Genomic DNA, 15,133 nt, shown 5'->3' with positions numbered 1-15,133 from the left:
CTAGCGACACACACCCCTCACACCTTCGGGCTTTCCCTTGAACCTCGGGCTCCTTGCCAGAGACAGGGCCCGCGGCAGGTATGACAGGCCCCCGGCATCCTCCACAGAAGGCAGGACAGGGCGCCACCTCCGCAATCCATGCCATCAGCCTAGTTCCAGAAACCCAAAGCTGGCTCACCATTTCCGCCAGAGCAGAGATGACCTTCCCCAGCGTGGTCAAGGACTTGTTGATGTTGGCTCCCTCCTGTGTGCAGAGAGGACAGGAAGCCTCATGAACCTCGTGCTCCAGCGTGATCCCATGGGGCCTGACCCGCGTGACGTTGGTCTGAGGCCACCAAGCCCTGACCGTTAATCCCGGGGCTCCTTGGAGCACGGGAGGCTCTGGCGAGAAGCTGCTCAGAGGCCCACCCTGGCCAAGGGGGTGCAGCGCGCCCAGCGTTTGTCCTAGTCCCCCAGGGAGTCCTTAGAACACCTCACACGAGCCCCGCTGGTACAATTTCCAGGGCCCCCTCCCGTCCCCCAGGTAGCGGCGGGCGCCAAAGGGAGGCTGAAAATGAAAAGTCTCCTCCCCGACACCAAGGACCGCTTTGACCAGAGACTGTCCGCCTCGCAGCCTGGGTTCTGGCGGGAAAGCGCACACACGGGTGGCCGGGGTCCTGTGAGGGCCCGCACGGGGCCCAGCCTTCCCGCCAGGGCCTCCGTCCTCGTTAACCACTAAGCCAGCGTGCTGGGCGCGGCCCTCTGGCTACCGGCCTCCTCCCACGCCCTCACCCTCGTCCCCTGCCCTCCCTGCCCGGGCTCGCCCCGGGTGGCGGTGCTCCCCAAGAGGGGCCCTCCCGCCCGGCCCGCCCTGGAGCAGGCCAGGCTTGGAAGACGGGACCTGCCGGACGAGCGAGGCGTGGAGGGGCCCGCCGCCGTCCACAGGCATGGTGGCCTGGCCCCTACCTTGAGCCGCGTGCCCTTGGCTCCCGTGGAGTCGGCCCGCTCACTCCCCGCCAGGTCCACCAGGCTGATTTTGCTCACCTGAAACGGCACGTGTCGAATGCGGGAGACGCTCGAGGCCGCTAGGGGGTGCCCTGCCCCCTCCGAGGCCTGAGGCGCACGCTTGAGGGGCCGGGGCCAAGCCCTGCCTCGGGGGTCCGCCGGTCTCAGACCCCGCAGTTTCCCTCTATTCGCAGCGCACCGGAGGCTCTGCCTGGGGTTCAAAGCCCACCTCCCCAAGAGGCTGCGCGCCCCTCACCCCTAACACTCGCGATGCTGCGGAGACGCTGCCCTCGGTGTGCGGGGCTCTCCACGTGCTCGCACGGAACCCCCACAGAGCTCCCCAGATGTGTCCTGCCCCCCTTTTCCACAGATGGGCTCATCACCCGCGGTGGGATCCGAACCCGGCTCTGGCTCCGTTCTCTCTGCCCACCCAGACCCTGCCGGGCCATCTCTGGGAGGATGGCACCAGGCTGAGAGGACCCTGGCGCGATCGGCGACGAAGTGTGGCAAACTTCCCCGGGACATGCGGACCCTGGGGGGCTGCCCGCTGCCCGAGAGAGCACTGCCCACCAGGCGGCGGCCGAGGCGCCCCGGGGAGGAGGCCTGGACAGTGGGTCAGGGGAGGCGACACAGAGAAAACCTGACCCCAAGGGACAGGGCCACCGATGGGCAGGAAGAGGCTCTGAGCCTGCCCTGCGGCCCCTTCCGGGGCATGGGGACCACGTGTCCAGATAAAGGTCCCAGGGGACCGTGCTCCTACCCGGGTTCCCTGAGGACGCCAAGGCGCGTGGGAAAGGCATCCGGAGCCAGGGGCGGTGGGCGGGGTGGTGCTCAGACCACAGCCTCTCCTTTGTGCTTGTGGATGCCGGGGCCCCCCGCTCTCCTGCCAGTCGGCCGGGGCCCACGGTCACCGTCGTGACAGGCACTCACTCCACCCACGGCCCTCTGCTTCCAAGGGCCACTGGTGTCCTCAGCGGTGCGGCCGTGGGGACACCCTTCCTCAGTCCCCACGGTCTCCACCAAACCCACCCGGCAGGAGGCAGACCCCGGGTCTACGGCCCCTCCACCATCAGTCCCTTCTACGCCCAGACGGTGCCAAATACCGAGACGAGGTGGCCCCGCAGGCCGGCCATCTTCTCGGAGGCCCACGCTAAGCAGGGGGTGGTGAGGGCCTGGCGCCCAGGGTGAGGACGCTGTCCGAGCCTCGCAGGCCGGTGGTTCCCTGGCCTCCTCGTCCTGCCTGATGGGAGTGACCCGTGCCCCCGCCCAAACGGCCCGCCTCTGCCAAGGCCACGCTCACCTTCTCTGTGGTGATGTTGGTCTCCGCGTCGTGGCGCTTCTGGGTGAAGATGATGTTGAAGACAGCGTGGGAGCGGCTGCTGGTCTCATTCATGTTTGTGGCCGCCACGGTCCTGGGGGAACGGAAGCCACACGTGGTTACCTGTTGTCCTATGGTCGGGCAGGAGAGTCGCCGACGGTGCTAGCCGGCTGGACCAGGTCACGGGGCATCGGCTCTCCCAGGGCTCCCGGGGCTGCCCTACCCAGCCTGGTGGTGACTGCGTGTCCCGTCACAGTGCGAACAGGGCCCACGCCCTCCCGGCCACCAGCTCCAGCCTGGTACTCGGGCGCCGTGACAGGGGTCAGCAGAGCCCAGGAGCACTCACGAAACAGGAAGGGGGCCCTGTCGGGCCAAGATGTGGAAAGGCCCCGCCCAGGAGGGAAAGGAGGCGCCCACCTTCTGTCCCTTCGGTCCCCGTCTGGACAGGGCCGGCAGCAGGCCCCTGGGGGCAGAGCCCAAGGCAACTCGAGGGGAGCTGCAGGGCTGGTCCCAGGGCTGCCGACCTGCCGGGACCTCAGGACGTGTCCCTGGTGGGGATTCGCTGTCTGACAGCCCACAGAAGGGACAGGCCTCACCAGAACCCTGCTCCTGCGGGGCTCTGACCCACGTGAGGTCGTTCACCGTGGGGGTGTCCCTGGGCGGCAGAGAAGGCGACCGTTTCCGTGAGCAGCCGGGCAGACCCCCCCGGGGCAGTGCCGCCAGTGCCGTGGCCAGCAGTGCCTTATGGCTGACCCTGCCCCCAGGCCCCCACCTACGCCCCCTGCAGAGCGGGCAGAACCGGGCCTCACAGCCTCCTGACCACTGGGCCCAACGGGGCAGCTGCCCACAGGGAAGGACCCCGGGGAGACTCACAGATGATGCCAGTCCCCCCCAGGAGGAGCAGCCCCTGTGGAGGTGACAGGGTGGGGGTCTGGAGGCCCCTCCCAGGCTGGCCTTTCAATGGCCTCAGGCCCACGGGGTCCACCCTCCACAGGGGTGCTGGACAGACCCCACGGGGAAACCGACGGGTGCCCCAGGAGCAGACCTTCCTCAGGGAGACTCACAATGGCGGTGGGGGGGGGGCGGCGTTTAGGGTAGAGAACTGGGGGAGGGCGAGCCCCCGGCGTGCACCTGGCCTTGTTCCCTGAGTCCATGAGGTCCTGGATGTCATTGTAGGAGGTGACGGCCAGCTTGGAGAGGTCCTCCACATACGGCCCCATCAGCGGGTGCTCGCGCACGCGCAGGTTGCCCTTGTTCTTGGGATTCAGGAGGTCACGGACGCGTTCACAATAAATCTCCATGTAGCTGACCTGCAGGGCGGAGATGTACCATCAGGGCCCCCCAAGGTGGGGGCGCAGGGCCGTTACCAGAGACTCTTGGGATAAGGGTGTGGGGGCCACCTGCTGGCAGGGGGAGGCATGTGCGAGTGCAGGGGTCAGGTGAGTGCAGTGAGTGCACAGGGAAGTCGGCCCACCTCCTGCTGGTCCCCCCCACCTGCGCTCATCCTGGGGCTCGTCCGACATGGACACACCGCGGCCATGGCAGAGCCAGGTCCCGCGGCTCTGAGACATCTGTCCCTGCCCCTGGTCCGGAGCAACTACTTAGTGAGACTTGCTGAGCAGAGGACCGCCCCTCGCTCCCGTGCCCGGTGTGGGTGTCACATGCACGAGGGAGGGACGAGCCAACGGCACAGACCAGTGGTGGGGACTTGCTTTAAAGCAGAAAAGCACCGCTGTCCACGCCCGAGCCCCCCGCTGTACTGGAAGAATGGACGCTCGGGGAGCCCTACCTCCACGGAGTAGGACATGTTGTCATTGGTCGTGTCGTTGATGCGGGAGAACAGGTCTTCACAGAGCTACAGGGCCGAGAACACACCGTTAGGTTATGGGGACAATGGGACTGTTCCTGGAGCCCTGCCCCCGGGGTGCTGTGGGCAGCCTGAGCCCAGGCCAGACGCCGCTCTCTGGGCCCCTCTTGCTAATAACAGTCCACCTCAAAGGCACTGAAAAGGCCTGCAGCCAAAGAGCGGCTGTCTTCTGCTTAAGTCATGGAGTCCCCACGGACCATCTGTGATCCCTTCCTACGCTCTTCGTGCCGTCCTTGTCTCCACCGGGTGGGCTGGGGTCCCCCGTGCTACAGGCTACCCGGTGTTCTCTCCTGCCCTGACCAGGTCAAGCGCTGACCAGCTCAGATCCAGAAGCCTGCCCGGGGTCCCAGCAGCTCAGGGCCCCTGAGTCATCCATGTCTCAGCCTGCAGTTAACCAAAGGCCACCCCTTGTCCCGGGCGTCTCTCCCTGTCCGCCGCCAGCCTCCGCAGCTCCCGGGGGAAGGGTCAGCGTGACAATGACTCTCCCGACTGCCCTGTCTTACGGATGTGACCCGGGGGGCACGGCCAGGGCTCTGCCCCTCAGCACCCCCCACCGCAGGGCCTGGGGCTCCAGCCTCTTCAGAGCAGGTCCGCCCCACGCCGCCCCTCCTGCCCTGCCCTCCCGCCTCGCAGTGTCCCCCCCCTCCTGGCCCCCTTCTCTCCGAGGCTGCTCCCCTGGAGCGCCCTGCCCGGCCCTTCCCCGCTGGGCTCCTGCAGCCCTGCCCGTGCTGCCCTCCCCCGGCCTCCCGCCCCAGCCCGCGTGCCTGCGGGATGATGCCCTGCTGGTCCTTCTCCTGTTTGCCCATCATGGTGTAGGACTTGCCGGCCCCGGTCTGCCCGTAGGCGAAGATGCACACGTTGTAGCCCTCGAAGGCGTGCTGCAGCATCTCCTCGCCGATGTCCCGGTACACCTGCTTCTGTGACGCGTACTTGATGTCCTCCGGCTGCAAGACAACAGGGAGCGAGGCTGTAGGAGGCCGGGTGCGCCCGAGGCTCAGCCCGCTGCGTTCTCCGAGCACCCGCCTCGCAGCCCGAGGCCTCCCCCTGGGGAGGGACGCCCGCCCCGCGCCCCGGCGCTCAGACGCCCCGGAGAGGGGACCTAATCCTGCCTGGCGGGGCGCAGCTTCCTGAGGGAGGGGTTGGGAGGGGCTGGCGGGGCGGAAGGGCGTCTCAGCAGAGGGAACTGCCTGTGTGAAGGCTCCGAGGCAGGAGCATGGGACATAAGGCTCAAAATCAAGGCTGGGTTGGCAGCCTTGGGAATGAGGAGCGGTGGGGCTGGAGGCCCTGGGAGCCCACAGATCGGTTACGGCGGCCGGATGCTCTCCCAACAGAGGATTATTTAGGCAGGTCCGGGGCGTTATCATAACCATGCCTATCACTGCTCGGGGTGACCTTTCAAGCACACGGGGACTTGAGGAGGTAGGCCCCTCCCCCCCGGGCAGGTGCCGCTGGCCCCTTCCCGTGTCCCACCCTCATGTCCCAGGTCAGGAGCTCAGAGAGGTTAAGGGACTGGTTAAGGCCCACACAGCAAGCATCCACACGACTGCGGCCCACCCCCCTGGATCCCAGCCCTGGGCTTACCGAGGTGTGTGACCAGTAGGAATAGTCGAAGCTGAAGCTTTTGGGTGTCTCCTTGGGCTGTTTGGGGTTAATGATGGCTGCGGAGGGGGCGGGGGGGAACAGGCGTGGCAGTTAATGCTGTGCCGGGGGAGAGACCACCAGGATGTGGTCCATACCCACCAGAGAGGTACCCAGGGCAGGGAGGTGGGGTCCTCGGTGGCCTCTGGCCCCAGACAAGCTCCCCCCCCCCCCCAGTGGGATGGGGCCAGGGCTCCGATTCCAGGCAGACAAGCCACGTCTGCCCCCTTCCTCTGTCGGGTGGAGCCTGCGGCCCACCCCCACCGCTCGGTCCAGCCTCCCTCGCCGCCCACCCCTCTGGGTCTTACACATCCGCTCCGCGTACACGTGCCCTGGAAGCAGCCAGAAGGCCGGGCAGGCTGGGCAGCCCGGCACGGTCGTGCTCTGCTTCCTCCGGGCCCTGTCGTTCCCATGTGGCTCCCGTGTGCTGTGTGCGGCCCTGGCTGTCCCCGCTGGGGCACCCTATCACAGCCTCCACCGCCTGCTCCTCCCGGCCTGTGCCTGCAGGCTCCCTCCAGGCTCGCGCTCACGGGCCCCCGGGTGCCGTCCTGTGCGCGCCCCGCCCCCGCAGCGGGCTGCACCCCGGGCTGACCAGAGGCAGCCCTGGGAACGAGGCCACGAATGCGTGCTGGTGCCGTCACACACCAGCCGGTGCCTGCCACGCGTCCCAGCGGCCCCCGACCCAAGCCTGCTCTGCCCCCGTTGCCCCAGGCCTGCAAGAGGTGACTGCTCTGTGGCCAGGCAGGAGGGACTGAGGCCTCCACCCCCATTGAGCCACCCCGCCCGCTGCCTACCGGAGCACCATCTGAACCTTTGAGGTCTGCGTTGACCTTGACGGAGGACTCTGGGGCCGGGGGTCTGTGCGGGCAGGCCCCCGGGGCCACTTGCTCTGGCTGACAGGCCTGCTCCCAGCACGGGCATCCCCTGAAGCCCTGTCCCCAGGGCTGACTTGGCTTTGGGACCCAGACCCCAGGTTTGAGGAGTTCCGGGAGATAACCAGCACCTTGGGGAAGTTAGCAGGAAGGAGCAGGTGACCGACCACCACAGCACTGTCCTCGGGGCCTCGAGGGGGTCACATCCCTGCTGCCTCCAGGAGCAAGGCCAAGGAGAGCAGGCTGTCCTGCTGTCCACTCCTGCTGGGACCTGGGGACACAGCCACCGGAACCCCGAGCACAGATAACGCCAGTGCCGTGGAAACAACAATCACGCCACCCCCCCCCAGGCAAAGTCCGGGCTAGGCCTCCCATGGCTCACGCGGCAGGGGCCCGGTCCCCTCTGCTCCTCACCTCCCTGCCTTGCAGGCCTGGCCCCCCTACCCTGCTCCCGAAACAGGCCCTGATCCCTATCCCGGGTCCTTGGACAGGCCCGCTCCCCAACCCTGCTCCCTGGGCAGACCCCGGCCCACCTGGCACACCGTCCCCGCCGCCCACCCCCTGCATGCCCAGACACAGCCGATTTCGCCGGAGAAACAGCTTCCTTTGCCAGGGTCTCGAGTTTCTCCTTGTCTGGGATTGAGGAGGGAGGAGGGAGGGGGGTCCTCGGGGGCTCGCCGAGCCGGGGACGGGCTCCCACCAAGCCTGGGGGGGCTGGGGCCCCTCCAACGAGCACACAGTCCCGGGAGAGCCGCCCGGGGTGCACGCCTGCAAGGGACAGACATGTGGGGGGGGGGGGGGCAGCTGGAACGGGGCAGGGACGGCCGGGAGGAAGCGGCGGAACGGAAGCCGTTCGTCTCCGTCTCAATGTCCCTGCGACCTCAGGCCCCGCGAGCCAGCGTGTGCTGCTTGGGCCCCTTCCAGCCAAACACTGAAGACTTTTGTGAGCCTGCTGTCAAACCGTTGCAGCTCGAAACTAGCCGAGGGGAGAGTATTTATACCACGTGAGTCAGGCGACAGGTGTGTGTGGGAGAGTGTGAGCGTGTAAGCGTGCGAGCGTGTAAGCGCGTGGGGGGGTGTGCAAGTGTGCGTGTGTGAGCACGTGTGAGACGGCGTGTGAGAGTGTAGTGAGAGTGTGTGTGAGCGTGAGAGCGCATGTGCACAAGCGAGCTGGCTTACCAGCAGCCCACTGCCTCAAACGTGCAGGATTTAGGAGGCGGCCACCCTCATGGAGAGGGACCTCGGCGGGGCCTCGGGGAACAGTGAGTCCCACACCCGGCCGCTGGCATTCCTCGCGCACGGCACAGCCCCCTCCTCACCTTCTCCCGACAGACAAGGAGGCTCCGTGGCCATCTGATCTGGTTCACAGCCCCTGTGCCCTGGCCAGCCCTGCTGCACCCCGGCCAGCCCTGCTGCACCCCGGCCAGCCCCCTGCACCCCGGCCAGCCCCCTGCACCCGGCCAGCCCTGCTGCCCCAGCCAGCCCCCTGCACCCCGGCCAACCCTGCTGCACCCGGCCAGCCCCCTGCACCCGGACAGCCCTGCTGCCCCAGCCAGCCCCCTGCACCCCGGCCAACCCCCTGCACCCCGGCCAGCCCCCTGCACCCCGGCCAACCCTGCCGCACCCGGCCAGCCCTGCTGCACTCGGCCATCCCCCTGTACCCTGGACAACCCCCTGCATCCCAGCCAGCCCCCTGCACCTTGGCTAGCCCCTCTGCACCCCATCACTGTGCCCTCTTGATTCTGCAAGGCACAGCCCTCATCCACGTGTGCAAGGTCCGCCTCCCTGCTGGAACATCACCCCTGAGGGTGGTAAGAGCCTCTGTCCTGCCCCCCTAGGGCTCCGTGGGGAGAGTACTTGTTACTTGTTCCATGTAAATCGGCCAGCAGGTAGGTGAGTGTGTATGTGCGTGTGTGACAGAGAGAGAGAGAGAGAGAGAAAGAGAGAGAGAGAGGACACATGCCTGGAAGCTCGTGCCCAGCACACGCTTGCTGACAACATGAAGGGGCCCCCTGTCCACTTTCCTGCATGGCCACACGTGATGACAGGCCCTCACAGAGCCTCGGTTTCCCCGTCTGTGCCTCGGAAACGGTCCTCATCCCCGTGAGGACAGCAAACAAGGTCACCGCTGTGACCCTGTGAGCGGAACGGCCGTGGTGACCCTATCGGGTGGCAGACATCCCGGGGAGAAGGCAGCTGTCCCAGGGCTCCTCCCTGACACCGCATCGGCCGGTCCTCCCATGAACAGGCCTGCAGCAGCACCACTGCCTCCTCAGCCACTGCCGAGTTCCCTTTGGTGGCCTTCTGTTCCCAGTTTCACTCTATTTGGAGCCAAGAACATTCTAGAACAGTGATGGCAAATAGGGGCTGACTTAGATGAATTAGGTGTTTGCAACACCTGGGTCTGTGCACAGGGCTGCTGGTTGACAAAGGCCTTTGGGAGAAAGACCACTATGAGCAGAGGAGAAGGGTCCGGAATATTCCAGCGGACCATCCAGAATGGCGGTGCATTGCCTGATGCCCACCAGGACCAGCTCGCCAGCATCCAGGAGGAGGGCTGGAGGCAGGAAGGTCGGGCTGGGTGTGGGCCTGTGGGGCCTGGCAGGGCTGGGGGCAGGCCCTGGATGATCAGCCCTGCCATGGCCTCCTGCTCCAGAGGCAGTGTCCTGGGTGAACAGCGTCCTCCCCAAATTCACATCTACCTGGAACCCCAGAAAGTGACCTTTGGAAAAAAGGTCTTGGCAGATGTAATTAGTTAGGATGAGATCATGCAGATTCGGGTGGGCCGTACATTCAGTGACCGGGGTCCTTATAAGAAGGGAAAGCACAGACAGACAAGCAGACACGTAGGGAAAAGGCCACGTGAGGACGGAGGCAAGCCCAGGCCCGCTGGCAGCCCCCACAGGCAGGAGACAGGCCAGGAACAGATGCTCGCAGAGCCTCAGAGAAAGCCAGCCCCATGGACAGCCTGATCTCACACTTCTGGTTTCTGGGAAAATAATTTCCATCCCAGCTTATTTTTCCTGGGAAAATGAATTTTCCCACTGGTGCAGAGGGTCCAGGAATGAAGGCCAGTCTGAAATGGACACAAGAGACGCTGAGATCCAGGCCCAGCCTCGCTTCGGGGCCCCAGGGGTACAGGGCAGGGGTGGGGGGGCCCCCAATCCTGAGGGTTCCTCTGTATAGCCGGGACTCAGAGAGAAGGGAGCAAACCCTTCCAGAAGTTTCAGTCTGTTCTTACGTAAAGCGGGGATGTGGGGGTACTCACAGGACCTCTGTACCCCTGAGTAACCTACACCAGACCTGCCACATAGACACAGAAGCATACGCTGCGTACGATTTGGTTGGCTCACAAAATTACTAGTTTTGGAATGTTCCAGTGAACGGTATTGTTCATCCAGGCAGTGAGTATGGGACGACAAATTAAGTTCACCTCTAAATGCTTCTAATCTGCGCCTCACGATGGAGGTTCAAGGGGTACATTTAGGGACATGGCATCTCCTGTGCACACCTAGTCTTGAGGTTCAAGAAATATGTCACATCCCTGACACTCACGGCCTGGCACTGGATGCCGTTGGGCAAATCCACTTACGGAGCCCACCCGGTGTATCACTGGGGAGAGTGGCTCCCTGCTCAACACTTCTCTGCTGGCCCTCGAGGCCTCGCACAGCCTTACCCGGCGGAGCATCGTCCCCACCCTTTCTCGTAGGCCCCACAGACACTGGCAAGGTGGCCGCCCAAACCCCGCCTCCGTGGGTGTCCACCCACCTGCGCAGCTCTGCCCCGGGGCGGCCAGGAATAAAGCCCGTCCTGCCCTCTGACCCCGCTCCTCAGACACGCTCTTCTGTGCTAAGGGCTGGAGGGCACTCTCCTTGCCTCTGGGTTTCCTCAGCCTTCACCCCCGCTTCTGACCTGGCTTCTAGCACTTTCTATCAGTACCATCACTGCTTTGTTTTCTCTGACAATGAAAATAGCTTCCAGGGGCGCCTGGGTGGCTCAGTCGGTTAAGCATCCGACTTCGGCTCAGGGCATGATCTCGCAGTCCATGAGTTCGAGCCCCGCGTTAGGCTCTGTGCTAACAGCTCAGAGGCTGGAGCCTGTTTCGGATTCTGTGTCTCCCTCTCTCTCTGACCCTCCCCCGTTCATGCTGTCTCTCCCTGTCTCAAAAATAAATAAATGTTAAAAAAAAAATAGAAAATAGCTTCCAAAGCAAGTGTCCTGATTATCCATTCTTCTGACACTCCTCTCCCTCCCTGTCTGTCTCTTCATCTCTGTCTCTCTCTCTGTCTCTCAGGCCAGAGGTAGGTCAGAGTTTTCATCCCCCACGGCCCATCATCTCCTCCAGCCATTTGCTTCCGTGACACCCATCCCATCCTGTCCCAGACCACTCCCAAGTTCCAGGGGAGACAGGGGTCCGACTCTGATGTTTTGTTCTTTCTGTTTATTCTGCAGGTTCTTACAGGGTTTGGTTGCCTGTGAACCAAGACCCTCAGCTACTGTCTAAGGTGGTGACTGTGCTGGTCAGGCCTGGCCCAGGTGTGAGCAGGGACCCCTATAGTCATTCCCGCAGTCCTGGGTCATCAAACACTGACATGACAGACCCTGTCAGCTCCTTGGGCCGGTGTCCACTGCCCACCCAGGGCCAGAGCCCCTACCAGAGGTCGCAGTTCCCACCAGGGGTCACCGTTCTCACCCAAGAGGTCACCTTCCCACCCCGGGTCACAGTTCCCACCAGGGGTCACGGCTCTCACCCAAGAGATCACAGTTCCCACCCAAGAGGTCACCTTCCCACCCCGGGTCACGGTTCCCGCCAAGGGTCACGGTTCTCACCAGGGGTCACAGGTCCCACCAGGGGTCATGGTTCCCACCAGGGGTCACGGTTCCCACCAGGGGTCGTGGTTCCCACCCAGGGGTCCCAGTTCTTGTACAGCTCTTGGCTTCCCACCTCTAAGGTGAGAGTCACCCTCCTGAGCACCTTCTCTGGCCACGAGGAAAGCAGGCCCCTGGACTGACCCTCAGCTCACGCTGGGGAGACGCCAGACAGGCAGCCAGCCTCTGGGGACAATGACTCAGAGATGCATTCTCTAGGTCAGGGGGTCCCGGCGACCAGCCCCCGCTGCCTGTGGTGCCCCCTGCCCCCCAGGCATCAGCGCCCTCCGCATTTCCACGTTCTCTCCCCACGTGTCCCAGACCACTTCCCCAGTAAACCCTTCCAAATCCTCCCGTCAGGGTCTGGTTCCAGGGACCGAGCCTCCAACCTGGTGGCTAACAGGCGGGGTAGGGTTACGTGGGGGTGCAGGGCACCCGAGGACGGGCGAGGCCTCCATCCATCCCACGACCTGAGGACGAGGTGCGGAGTGAGCAGCTGGCGTTGAGCACACAGGACAGCTTGCACCCCCGGAGCCCGCGGGTGACAGCTGCAGTAGCCGCTTGAGGGACCCCGGGGGCAAAGCGCCTGGCTGAGCCCTGAATTCTCATCGTACGTCAGCGGTTGTGGGGACAGGCTATCAATCAGCGGGAGATATCAGCCAAACACGGCTGCAGTTTCCACGGGACCCTAGACAAGCCCCGCTAACCTACGGGTGGGAAGCAAGGGGTGGGGGGCCTTCCGGGCGGCTGGAGGTGGGGGGGTCTGGCAATGCTCTGCTCAGGCTGTGAGACCTCCGGGCTACGCGCCGTGCTTTGCCTGCATGCGTCTGCACGCGTGCTGCCATTCAACACGAAAGTTCAAAGCAAAAGAGCAAAGGACAGGCTCAGAGAGAGTGCTCCCCGGACTCGGAGTGAGTGCTCCCCAGACTCGGAGTGAGTGCTCCCCTGGGCTTGGAGTGAGTGCTCCCCTGGACTCCAGCAGCCTGCGTGTGCCCTAAAGAAACCCTTCGGGGCACATCTGAGCGTGAAACCATCATCTTATCTCTTACTGTCCACGTGTTGACTGCAGGCCTCCTACTTCTCAGGCAGTTTTGAGGCAACTCACAGTCACAAGGCCAAAGGACAGACAGAAATAAAAGAACGTGTCAATGGAGGGCAGCTGAAACAAGGTGAGAAACCAGTAACCTCGCGTACTGGGTTGGAAAGTGTGCCCCCAAATTCACGTTCACCCTGAGCCTCAGAACATGACCTTATTTGGAAACAGGGCTGTTGAAGATGTAATTAGTCGTTACCATGAGATCAGACTGGATTAGGGTGGGTCCTAAATCCAGTGATCAGCGGGGTTTTGTCTTGGTCTGGCTTTTAGTTAAAATATAGTGTGAAACCGGTTTCGGGAACAGAAATTCAGTGATTCTTCACTCACGTGGGATACCCAGTGCTCATCCCAACAAGTGTCCTCCTTAATGCCCATCCCCCGCCCACCTCCCAGGCGATCTGTGCTCTCACGTGACGGTCACCTGAAGATGCCAGCTACAGGCCCAGATGGCCAGACCAGCAGAAGCCGCCTCCTCTAGGACCTCAGAGGCAGCACGGCCCTGTCAGTGCCTTGATCTCCGACATTGGCCTTCAGAACCGGGAGAGGACACATCTCTGTCACGTTAGCCTTCCCGCCCCGCTGGTGATTTGCCACTGCTGCCCCCAGGGAGCCAACACACCAGGTGGACAAGGAGGGAGGTGGGGGCCAGGGCGGCTGCTGTGTCTGGGGGGGGGAGGCCCAGGACCCTTGGCCCTGAGCGCCCAGCAGCCGACGACAACGCCGTCACGCCCCATACTCACTGGTGGTGCTTCCAGACATCTGGATGATGCACTTGGAGTCTCGGCTCATCTCCCTGGAATTGAAGGGGCGGACACGCACCGCCACCTTCACCGAGGCCCCGGCCATCTCTCCGGCCTTTGTTGGTCACCCTCAGCAGCGCTGGGAGCCCTGGCGAGGGCGGAGACACCTTGGGAGAAAGGGAGACACGGATTAGAAGCGATATCCAAAAGGCAGAACAGTATTTCCAGTTGGGGCCTGGACCTTCTCCCTTCCGAAATCCCCCTAAGTGATCCCTGCGTGTGGTGCCACACCACAGGGGCCAGGAACTGGAGAGGGCGGCCACAGACGTGAAACACCACACATTTTAGACAAGAAAGCAGACAGGATGAGTGGAGCCTGGCTTAGCGAGCCTGGGAAATCCAGAGCCCAACAAGAAATAAGCCAATTCACGCCGCGGGACCTGGAAAGACTCTAGGTACCTCCGAAGGCTCGCGTCTGGGTGGGATCAAAGGCGGGTGTTTGTGGAAAATCAACATTAAACCTGTTATGGGTTGACTTACGTCCCGTCAAAATTCCTGCGTTGAAGTCCTAAACCCCAGGACCTCAGAACGTGACCTTATCTGGAGACGGGGCCCTTGCAGATGTTACTGGTTAAGATGAGGTCACACTGGAGTCGGATGAGCCCCCCACCCAATACAGAGTCCTTCTAAAAAGACACAGAGACACAAGGAGAGTGCCATGTGGAGACAAAGGCAGAGATCGGGGCGATGCCTCCACAAGCTAAGGAACGGCAAAGGTGACAGCAAACGCCAGGAGCCAGAAAGCCCGGAACAGTCTCCCTGACGGCCTCAGTAGGAACCAGCCCTGTTCACACCTGATCTCGGGTTTCCGGCCTCCGGACCGGGAGACAATATGTCTCTGTTCTCTGAGCCACCAGTCTGTGGAACTTTGTTACAGCAGCTCGGGCAGGCCGGTGAGGACCCCTAGCCCCCCACCCTCCCCCTGCGGACATCCAGGACCCTGCCTTCCACCACCACCGGGCAGGAGGTCAGAGGCCCTGCCCAGCCCGGGGCGCCCGAGGGCCGGACGAGGGCAGGTGCGGAGCGCCCACTGCAGAGGGGCTGAACGAAGGCCACGGAAATGCCGGGCGGCGGGAACCCCGTGCAGGGCTCTCGTCTGGGGAAAGCAGCCAGGACCATATCCTCTAGCAAGAAACAGAGGCTAAAACAACCAGACAATGAACACAACAGCAAGAGACAGTGCAGGGAACAGAAGGAAAGTATTTTCTTAATGCCTTGTAATTAATGTTCTCAGAAAGGAAAGCTACCAGGTCCACGAGTGAGGGGAGGACACTATTCGTAAAAGGACCATTTAACGAATAAGACAGTTCTTAGAAATGAAAACAGAAACTTTAAAAGTTGGAATTACCAATTTTCCATGAAAGGGGACGGACAGAATTTGAGGGTCAGTGAAAAGCAGCCACTGAAGAGATAATTCAAGCAAACCTCCCCGGACTGCCGGTGCCGTCTCCGAATTCAAAGGGCCTACCCTCCCTGCCGGCCATAAATTGTCACACACCAGGCAAATCGTGAAATTTCAGAACTTCAGGGTTAAAGGGAAGATTCCATAAGCTTCCAGAGGCACAACAGACCACAGAGGATGGAGAATCAGAGCGGTATCTGTATCTCCTCGGCCACATGGTGATGAAGAGACGCTTCCAAACTGCCGAGGAGAGGCGTCCTGCCACCTCCAGTTCTAAACGCAGCCGA

At 63.2% G+C, this 15,133-nt stretch overlaps 1 protein-coding gene across 1 annotated transcript in view; it reads right to left on the bottom strand.

Moving 5' to 3' along the window:
- KIF1A (kinesin family member 1A) overlaps nt 1-13,802 on the bottom strand; it is a 72,545-nt gene extending 58,743 nt beyond the window's left edge. Inside the window, exons 1-8 of the mRNA XM_049614534.1 lie at nt 13,385-13,802; nt 5,751-5,827; nt 4,934-5,113; nt 4,092-4,157; nt 3,434-3,612; nt 2,285-2,396; nt 946-1,023; nt 179-244 (exon numbers count right to left, since the gene is read on the bottom strand). Of these exons, the coding sequence (XP_049470491.1) occupies nt 179-244; nt 946-1,023; nt 2,285-2,396; nt 3,434-3,612; nt 4,092-4,157; nt 4,934-5,113; nt 5,751-5,827; nt 13,385-13,490 (864 nt within the window). The 5' untranslated portion in view covers nt 13,491-13,802. The remainder of the gene's footprint in view (nt 1-178; nt 245-945; nt 1,024-2,284; nt 2,397-3,433; nt 3,613-4,091; nt 4,158-4,933; nt 5,114-5,750; nt 5,828-13,384) is intronic.
- Nucleotides 13,803-15,133: the final 1,331 nt, after the last annotated feature.

The sequence above is a fragment of the Panthera uncia genome (assembly GCF_023721935.1).
Source record: "Panthera uncia isolate 11264 chromosome C1 unlocalized genomic scaffold, Puncia_PCG_1.0 HiC_scaffold_3, whole genome shotgun sequence".
NCBI lineage: Eukaryota > Metazoa > Chordata > Mammalia > Carnivora > Felidae > Panthera > Panthera uncia.
This window is presented reverse-complemented; position numbering and strand designations above follow the sequence as displayed.